The 10,840-nt window shown below is 37.5% G+C and overlaps 1 protein-coding gene across 1 annotated transcript; it reads left to right on the top strand.

Annotated features, from left to right (window-relative positions):
• Positions 1–1,615: 1,615 nt before the first annotated feature.
• Positions 1,616–4,482, top strand: pou3f3b (POU class 3 homeobox 3b). Its single transcript, XM_051712542.1, is given in 2 exon segments — positions 1,616–3,644; positions 3,647–4,482. Coding segments are annotated over 2 exon segments (1,356 nt in total). The 5' UTR covers positions 1,616–2,317; the 3' UTR covers positions 3,676–4,482.
• Positions 4,483–10,840: the final 6,358 nt, after the last annotated feature.

The raw sequence follows: 10,840 nt of genomic DNA, 5'->3' as shown, positions 1-10,840 counted from the left end.
CTTTTCAGATTAAAAAACAAAACAAAAAAAAAAAACAAACATTAAACTTCAAAAGTTGGAGGCTTGAACACTTAAAATTGCTTTGACTGCTCAAAGTGAGTGAATCCCTTTCCTTCCACATACTGGCTATCCCGTTTCTTACGGCCGACCGAGATGCTTTGAAAGCGAGAAGTATGAAATGCATTGCAGTAATTTAGACCAAAATCCGCTGGAAAATAATGAATAGACAGCCCCATGGCGGTGGCCCTACTTTGCCATTCAATGTAAACAAATCCACGAGGTTCTCTCTGTTTTTGAGTCTGATCCAAGTTAAATCTTCAGGGAAGGGGAGTATAGTCCTCTCTTGGGGTTTCTGCAGTGTTATTATAGCCCACTGCACTCTTGCTGAAGAATTCTAAAGACAGCCTATAGGCAGTACCTTTTGGAGTAATTATTAGGCTAGAGTAAGTGGTTGCTTTGGTTTACATGTATATTTTGCGTACTTTCGTAGTATGCACATTACGACTAGATTCTAGCAATACTCTCTGAACAACCGTTGACACCAGGTAAGTATGACACCTCTCAGAGCTGGAGAGCCTTGCAGAGGAACGTTTGTCAGTCACTCTTTTGATTTTTATTTATATCTCTGGGTGAATCCAAATGCTGTATAGGGGTCTGATAGTGATGTATAAACAATCCAACGCCAAATTTGCAACAGACTATAATATAAGTTGGCCTATGGTTAGTTAATATTGGTAGTTAAATAAGAGTCCCATCTTGAAAATCCCCAAAAGACTGCTCAGTTGGCATTTGTTTTGGTTGCCACTTTCTCCCCATGCCTTTCTTGTGTGTGGTTGCCTTGGACTCTCTGTTTCCGCTTGGGAGCATCTCGTAGACATTTCGTTAACTCTTGAGAGGCCGAAAGGATCATTAAATGTAGTATCCAACGTGATGCGTTTACGAACGTCGTAATATGCAGAACTGTCTTAGAAACAAATGTTTAGTTGAGTTCAAAATTTGTTACAGACATGCTGTAAAATAATCACTATTTCAGTCCTTTTGTCAGTCACACTGAAATCATTGCAAACACAGACATCCCTGGCCATGTGCTTGTTGCACTTTTCAAAAGAACTACTTCGACATTGCAATTACAACCAGATCAATTGTGTTTGTTCGAGGTCACTGTTCACAAGTCTAAATTCAAGGCTTTATAATAGAACTAAAAAAGCCCACTAACAGTCAAACTGGCATGTCAGTATTTCCCTAAAATAATTCACCAAAACTATGGGAAATTGTAGCATACTTATTTCGGGATTTATTATAATAAATTATCACTTTTTTTCTTATTATATATTTTTTTTCTTTATTTTTTCTTTTGGTTTTTCTTTTAGTTTTCAGTCGTTCATCTTGATTTATTCATTTAAATTCAAAAGCGACCAATTGGAATAGCCGGAAGGAACGTCTAAGTGCCTGAAGCGAGTTCTCCAGACCTGTCAATCTTGCCACTACTACCCAATCAACGAGAGCCATACACCCGACTTCCAGCATTTGAGGGAAAGACGTGGACGATGTTCGTAGCACAAGGTAAACACTCGTGTGTCCTCCAGCTCTGAGGGAGGGACAGAGCTAAGCTAACTGTCAGAGAGAGAGAGAGAGAGAGAGAGAGAGAGAGAGAGAGAGAGAGAGAGAGAGAACAAGCGAATGAGAAAGAAGGCATGCAACACTGCTTTGCACTGTAATACTGGATTGTACTTCAACTGGAGCGGTTTGGCAGGTTTAAACACATCAAAACAGAACAAAGAGACAGACTTTACAGCACCATAAAAAGAATCTGGAATAGAAAAGATATAAAGGATCGGAGCAAGTGAAAATCGCAGCGGCTAAATAACAAAAGAATTGAGGAAGAACCACGTTTAAAAAAACATTTCACTGGGTAACGGAACATACGATTGGACTTAATATTTTTAAGGACAAATTACAACTTCTTCAAGCATCTTCAAGCACCAGAACTTTCTGACGGACGCAAAGTTTTTTCTTAAATATTTTTTAAGCTTTCATTTTCCCTCTTCTTTATTTTCAGCTATTCCTAAAAGGAAAAAGGTGGAAGGACTGTTTGACTTCCCTGGGCTTTTCAACGCTGACATAAAACTGGAATTTACCGTTTTGAATCATTCATACTGTATGTTCGAAATATATGAATACAAAAATTATTCAAAAGACGGATTTTGTCCTCTTGCCTATCCTGTTTTTTTTTTTTCTTTTTTTCTCTCTCTCTCCCTTGCTTTTTGTTGATGGTGTTTGCCAAACACAATCCAGACTTTTAAAGTTTGAATAATTCATGAGATATAATTTGCCTGCATTACAAAGTTTCTGCAAAAGGGAGGGGGTGAACAGTAAACATTTTTCTAAGGTTACCGGAATGGCCACAGCGGCTTCCAACCCGTATCTACCCAGCAGCAGTTTACTGTCGTCCGGCTCGATCGTGCACTCGGACTCCGGAGGTGTGATGCAGCAGGGCAGTGCTGTGGTAACCTCGGTGTCCGGCGGGTACAGAGGAGACCCGGCGGTGAAAATGGTTCAAAGTGATTTCATGCAGGGCGCAATGGCAGCGAGCAACGGGGGACATATGCTGAGCCACGCTCACCAGTGGGTGACGTCCTTGCCTCATGCTGCAGCGGCGGCTGCTGCTGCCGCAGTGGCCGCAGCTGAAGCCGGATCGCCTTGGTCCTCAAGTCCTGTTGGAATGACAGGCAGCCCACAACAGCAGCAGGACGTGAAAAATAATTCGGGGAGAGACGATTTGCACTCTGGGACTGCGCTGCATCACAGGCCCCCTCATTTAGGTCCCCACCAGACTCACGCGGGTGCCTGGGGTACCACAACCGCTGCCCATATCCCCTCCATAACCGGGAGCCAACAGCAGCAGCAGTCCATCATATACTCGCAGCCCGGAGGCTTCACGGTCAACGGCATGCTCAGTCCACCGGGCAGCCAAAGCCTTGTACACCCGGGTCTGGTGCGTGGCGACACCCCAGAGCTTGATCACAGCAGCCACCACCACCACCATCACCACCAGCAGCATCAACATCACCAGCAAGCACACCATGGAGTGAATAGCCACGACCCGCACTCCGATGAGGACACGCCGACCTCGGACGACTTAGAGCACTTCGCCAAGCAGTTCAAACAACGCCGGATCAAACTGGGCTTCACTCAAGCAGACGTGGGCTTGGCATTAGGCACTCTGTACGGGAACGTCTTCTCGCAGACCACAATCTGTCGTTTTGAAGCTCTCCAACTCAGCTTTAAGAACATGTGCAAGCTGAAGCCGCTGCTGAACAAATGGCTGGAGGAGGCAGACTCTTCCACGGGCAGTCCCACCAGCATCGACAAGATAGCAGCTCAAGGCAGGAAACGCAAGAAGCGCACCTCCATCGAAGTGAGCGTCAAAGGTGCGTTGGAGAGTCACTTTTTGAAATGCCCCAAGCCTTCGGCCCAAGAGATAACCAGTCTAGCGGACAACCTGCAGCTGGAAAAAGAAGTGGTGAGAGTTTGGTTTTGCAATCGGAGACAGAAAGAGAAAAGGATGACGCCCCCAGGAGTGCCGCAGACGCCGGAGGATGTATATTCTCAGGTCGGCAATGTGAGTGCAGATACACCGCCCCCTTCTATGGACTGCAAACGAATGTTCAGTGAGACATAGACAGAAAAAAAAAATATTTTATATATAAGACTAATCTGATAAAAAACAGACTATCATCAAGATAGCAAAACATTTTGATACTGTGATTGTGAGGGAATAAGAGTGAGACTGCAGATGTGTTATATATATCTATTTTTTTTTTTTTTTCACAAGAAAAAAAAAAAATCACCCTCTTCCTTCCCAACCCTAAATCGCCCGATAATCATCTTCCAGGCCCTCAAATGTCTTAACCTAAAAGGCTGTGTCTGCTCTTTCTTTCAGGGACATTTTTTAGTAGATTACTTAAAAGATGCAAGTTTAACTGGGCCGAGTGAACCGGGCGACCAGAGGGTGACAACTACAAGTTCGTTCCACCAGGTAATTTTGGCGCATTAACTCCAACTGGACAAATAAAAGAAATTAGAAATGAACAGAAAAATATTCCCCCTTTCCTGCTACCCCAATGTCTTGCTTGAGAGAGGCGAAAGACGCGGGCAATTGTGTATGTTGTTATGGGACATTAAACCCCAAACAAAGGGATGAAATTCAAAGGAAACAATGCGAAGAACAGTGGCATCCACGAAGCTTCCATCCAACTTGGCAGAGAAGACTGCATGGTTTGAAATAATCCAAAAATATGGAATGGATTTTTTTTTTCCTTTTTTTCCCCCCTTTTTTTTTTTCTGGCCTTCCCTTATAAAAAACAAAAACAAAAAAACAAAAAACAAAAAAACAAACAAAAAACAAAAAAAACAAGAAAAGACTGCCCTCGGTTTCTGATCTCCAAGATCTCATCTTTTTAAATGTATTTTTTTTTTTTTTTTTTTAATGCAAAGAATTGAACCTTTCTTTTTATATTGGGGGGGGGGGGTTGTTAGGGGAATACATAAATCAAAGATGACTTTTGAAAAGACTGAATATTCTGCAGCTACAGCTCTCTGAATATCTTCTTCGAACATCCGTTGCCAAGTCGGCCAGAGCTGGTGCTGTGGATGTTTTCATGTGCTGCCATTTCCAAGCAGTATTCTTTGGTAGGTTTGAATAAACAAGACTATGTAAAGCCGGCAATATAGATTAATTAGATCAGATGCTGATCGGAATTATTTACTTAATATTTTTCATTAAAATGCTTTGTTTTAATATTTTATTCGGGATACATATTCCAAACAGTTATTTATTTCCCCAAGACTTGTGTAAAATGTTTTATCCCTGTTTTCATTGTTGACCTTATTTGTTTTGTTTAATTTTGTATTCTCATTTTTAAAAGAGCACAATTCTACACGAGCTGACATTGACAGTAGGTAATAAGGGTATATTTTGATGTGATGATTTGATTGTAATTTAATTTTAGTAGTGATTCCTTAAGAGATGATCGAGAACAATAAATTTGTTAGAATGAAACAAAATTGTGTGTTGTGACTATGCTCGCAGCTGTTTCTAATTTTTAATATGCTCTCAAGGCAGCATAGACAAATACATTTCAAAACGATGACTGCTCAACATTAATGACCCAATTTAATGAAGAACAGAATATTTGAAAACAAACCTTGTTTATATATGTATATATATATATATATATATATATATATATATATATATATATATATATATATATATATATATATATATGCACATAATATACAGATTTTGGAATTGTCATTTAAAAGTATTTGACACTATGCATTTGTGTATAAAAATAAAAAGATAAGGAGAGAAAATATGTGTATGGCAACATTTAGGCCTGGTTTGAATGCCTGAATCACAGGGGTTTAAACTTTTTTTTAAACGTGTTTTACTAGACTACATTACATTCTCTTCTAAGACAAATATGATTGATTAATTCAGACACTGTTACTGCTGAAGATTCGTTCAGTGTGTTAGTAGAAAGCAGATGAATGTGTCTTTGTTACAAGTAGAGAAGGCAACGTTCAGTAACTCGCAAGAGAGAAAGCACAGTAAAGTTGATCGCTGCTGGAGGTGGAGTGTTTACAGTGACATGCGCTTTTGTGCAGATTACCTGCTTTATTCAACTTAACTGTTAAATGCACATACCTTCTATAGCTATCCGACAGTCGTGTTTATATATTGGACATATTTATTAAATGTTACTTATAGCTATCTGCTGTTTGGACACTTAGCGAAATGGCCACACAACACAATGTGGAAAATATAGGCCTATGAATGATGGTTAAAATAATATGAACTTTTTGGCGTTCTGAATGTGTTGTTAACACACCATTTCGATAATACGTAAATTGTAGGCTTCAACGTGAATACAGCAACACAAAAATCTTGTGAAATTAGACTGATCTATCTATCTATCTATCTATCTATCTATCTATCTATCTATCTATCTATCTATCTATCTATCTATCTCTCTGTCTATCTCTCTGTCTGTCTGTCTGAAGTAGCCCATAGCGAAAATAGCAATGGGCAGTTTTGAAATATATAACTGTCACATATTCATGAAAAATAAAACACGTGTTTAAGACAGGCTGAATTGTATAACATTATTATTATTTTCGGATAAATTTCCAATTGGCTACATGTTCGCTCGAGCCGTGCTGCATGAATCGTGTGATATTGACCTACATATTCTTTTTTTATTTTTTGTTTTATTTTGCCCGAGTGTGGGAAAGTTTATAGCAATTATCTGGTCTGCATGTTAAAATAAACCAAAAAGCCTGAGTTCACAGCGGATTGCCCATGCCCTGCACTCTAACAAATTTAGTATAGACCTATAATATTCAGTAATGCATGTCATAAGCTTTAGCAGGTATAGACATGTCATAAACTGGATTTAATGTTATATAGCTAATATTAATCATATAAGTGACATATTGAGGATGGAACTGTCCTGAGCAGGGCCTCATGGAATGAACAATGTGTTTTGTAAATTGGCGAAAACGCAGTGTGGTCGCTTTTTTCTTCAACTTTTTCTTGGGATGACTATTCAGCAAAACGCGCAACCCCTCTCTCTAAGATTTAAATTTCGCGGATGATTTCCCATACACTAGTTGCTTAGCAACTAAATTCAATCAATGTTATAGAAGTATGCATCCCCTCTCTTTGTCCCCAATAATAAGAATGGCAGCCTGACTGATTTTGTATAACCCGAGTGAAAGAATATCCGTATTGAGAAGTTAGCCAAAAACAATTCACTATAATAATAATAATAATAATAATAATTGTGAGCCACTTGTTTTGAGCTCATGTGCGTGATTGCTGTGTGAATATTTATTGCTTAAATTTCACATTGTGGTAGTAATTTTCAATAGCCCAGATTCTCAGTAGTAGCCTAATTATTTTACAGATTGTAGATTTTGAGTTTTATATATATATATACTTTTTTCACAAAAAGTGAATATAATATTTAAATGTATAAAAAATGTATGCAATCGTAAATAGTAAAAAAAAAAAAAAAAAAACTGCATAGTCTGCTATCACATGACTTTGTTTTGACCCACGGGCTCAGATGTAGCCTACCTACTGCCGGTATAACACTACAAAAACTGTGATGAACTTATTGTGAAAGATGTCCAACAAATTTCCAGGGTCTGTAAATAATATATCTAATAATATATATATATATATATATATATATATATATATATATATATATATATATATATATATATATATATATATCAATCTGTGTGCATGCACGTGCGATTTAGCACAAATTCCACAACGATTTTTGCCAAAAGTGCATTACTAGAGAGTACAGCCTACGCGTTGTGTAGCTACCTGACAAATAGCCTGTCCAAACAGACAATTGTAAAAGCAAAGTATTGGCCGATGTCAAAACCTAAAGTTTAGTAACACTGATAACTTTTCACAAAAAATAAAAAAAAAAATGCCAACCATGATAGATTTCACTGTGCACCACTGGAGGGACGTGCCATGCTTCAACTTGATCAATGACTTAAAACACAGCACGTCACTCCAAATTCAACATTGCAGCCCACCTTGACTATCTGAACTTAAAGTGTTACAATAGGTCACACGCAATAAACTTTCTTTCTTTTCTTTCTTTTTTTTTTCTTTCTTTAGTGAAGCATATGCGTCTAGCCAACCGCCAATCGACTGCACCACCAATCATGAAATAAACACAAAGTTAATTCAAATAATGATCATGCTAATTAGCGGATAACGTCGCTCAGAGAATCCAGCTAGGTTTGCAGCATACTCTCATGAAATGAAACTTGAACTTCAGGTTTCTAAAAACACAAAGGGCTATTCTTAAATGTAGAATTTTGCGACATTCAAATTTGTCAATGGATTCTTAACGCGGAGATAGCCTCATTTTGAACAGGATTTCAGATGGGTAGACACTCAAAAAGACATCATAGGCCCTGTACAATAATTAAAAAAATGTTTACAGTGTGGTAACTAAAATGTATTCAAGTCTCACAGAACAACACAAACATCAAGCAGATATTTAATACAGAAAGAACAAGGTGGCCCCGTAACTGAACCAAACGAAAACAAGCATGTGTTATGATCAAACAATATGTCAAAAAGGTAATATTCATTTAATACCAAATGTTTTCAGCATTTGATTTGTTAAGATCTATTTTTATTAGAAGAGGATAAGAAATAGACCCACTATACTATTGGCGTTTTAACCTGCATGTTCCTTTTCGTTTCTTAAACCCTCGTGCTGTGCACATGCATAATCATCTAACATGGGGCATTTCTCAGTGGGGAGGCGTCCTCAAGACCCCTTTTGTTAATCCATGTTCTATTGTCATTATGTTGGTTATAAGCAGTAAATAGAAATTATTTTATGCGAACCTTTAAACGTCGGTATTGGTCTGAAACAAAATCACAGCATTCGATAATCTTCGTGAAATCCTTCATTTTTCAGTTAATGTGCATTTTAGGTCATTAAAAAAAAAGCTATTTACGTAATTTAAAAATTAATAATAATTATTTAAAATAATTTATAAATAAATAAGTTATTTACAGATTTCTGTTTTATGATATGATAAAATTATTCTTTAATGAAGTTAAATGCTTTTGCTTGATGTTGGCTATTTAATTTAAACGATTTCCTACAATTGTTGGCCACTTCACAACTAAAGAAAAAGTTAGGTACGCGCCAGTGCTGTTTCATACATTTGGCCCACGGAAGTATAGATCCCAAGAAATTTTGCTAAGTAATGTATCTGTAATTATACTGTAATTTGCATTTATCCATTATGCATGCCAACACGGATTGCATAAAAATGCAACATTATTATTATTATTATTATTATTATTATTAGCCTTTTATTATTATTATTATTATTATTATTATTATTATTATTATTATTATTAGCCTTTTATTATTATTATTATTATTATTATTATTATTATTATTATTATTAGCCTTTTATTATTATTATTATTATTATTATTATTATTATTATTATATTGGTTAGTACCAAACAATAACATATTTTTGAATAAACACATAAACAGGTACCAGAATGTGAACATGCAGAACATAAACTGTCCCTTCGGCGTGGCGTGCCATAAGAAAAGGCCTTCCAACTCCATAGAAGTCCCCAGTTGTGCTGTCATGGACGACCCGCCACTCCCAGTCACTCTCTCCCTCTGGAGACAAACTGTAAACGCCGTTCATGTTCAGCGGGCGCAGGTGCGACTCCCCTCTGCAAACCAGAGATTACATTTCCATCACATGCCTCTTTAAAGTCATGTGAAACAAGAACCAGGCACATTTACGCCAGGCCTCGCCTGTACTGTATTTATTGTTGCAAGATTCAATATTTAGACCAGACATTAGATTTCACCATTGCAGCCTATTTTATTCTGGCAATGGTATTTTTCTGTGTAATAAATCAATAAAGTAGCCTATTTTAAAGAACCATAATGCTAGTGTTTCCTGGCTGGTAATAATTTGCGTCTCATTGAGATCCCAGTCTGTTTAGACAAAAACTGTATAGACTTCGCTGCTGTCACTTGGGTCCCTGGTGGTGTCTAATGAGTTCTTATGTGCGACTGCCATAAAGCGCACAAAAAGGAATGTATGGTTTCCCCAACAAAAATAGGCCACAATAAAAGTAGCTTATACTTAACTAGCACGGATGACAAAATAAAAATAAATAAATAAATCCTAGTAAGAGACGTCTATACGGATCGGTGGTGAAACCAATCGCTCCGGATCATATGCCCACGGTAAGCAGCGCGCGCCGGGCACCGCGTGCCTTTCGCCGCTCTCGAGCGGGAGAATAGAGCCTAATGAAATATGTATGCAGACAGAGTGACGTGTCGCGTGGGGTTTCCTTTCTATAGAATAAGAAGTTCAAGGCTCTGTGCTTTTTTGAGACATGAAGACGGACAGCTGAGGGAACGGGCCATTGAACAAGGGTTGAATACATTTTAATTGCGTAATAGCCTTAAGTTCATATTTGCCTACCCTTTGGTATCATCTAATAGGATGATATGAAATCATGTTATAGCCTATATTATATTCCATAGCCTACGTTACATATCCGCTGCTTTATTGTGTTGAATAAAAAAAAATTTGTCACTTTTTCATTTATTTTCTTACTTACTTTCAACATTTTGAAGTTTGCTTTATACTCCCCGGTTCAAAAGTCAAAAGTGTGATGTCAGAGTTTAAAATACACTGGTGACTTCTAATCGCGGACTTAAATTGTTGTTATAGGCCTATCATTATTATTATTATTATTATTATTATTATTATTATTATTATTATTATTATTATTACTGTTATTATTGGTAATATTGAAGATAATTATAATAATAATAATGATGATACTAATACTAATACTAATATACAGTATAGTAGCCTGTATTGCCAAATAACATATTCAAACATGATACTATCCATCACAAAGTATGACTGATTATGCCTGAGGCGTTTTTGCTTTCCGTAGCCTATACTCTTATTTAGGCCTGTATCATTGTTATTAGGCAATACTGAGCCAGTGTGGCCAAGTGAAGCATGCACGTTTCCACGATGTTGGGGAATTATTTTTATGGGTTGACTGCTGACAAACACGAAGGCATTCCCCCTCTTTTTTCACACTTTTTAAAGTTGTTGCGTTGCATCATGTGTAGGCTCAACAACACACACTCTTTTAACATTTCCATGGCCCAACAGCGCTATCTGCCGTTTCACATGGAGACGTTACATCACACACATTT

This window comes from Myxocyprinus asiaticus, chromosome 12 (assembly GCF_019703515.2).
Source record: "Myxocyprinus asiaticus isolate MX2 ecotype Aquarium Trade chromosome 12, UBuf_Myxa_2, whole genome shotgun sequence".
Lineage (NCBI taxonomy): Eukaryota > Metazoa > Chordata > Actinopteri > Cypriniformes > Catostomidae > Myxocyprinus > Myxocyprinus asiaticus.
Note: the sequence above shows the minus strand (reverse complement) of the source record. Positions and strands in the feature narration are given on the sequence as shown.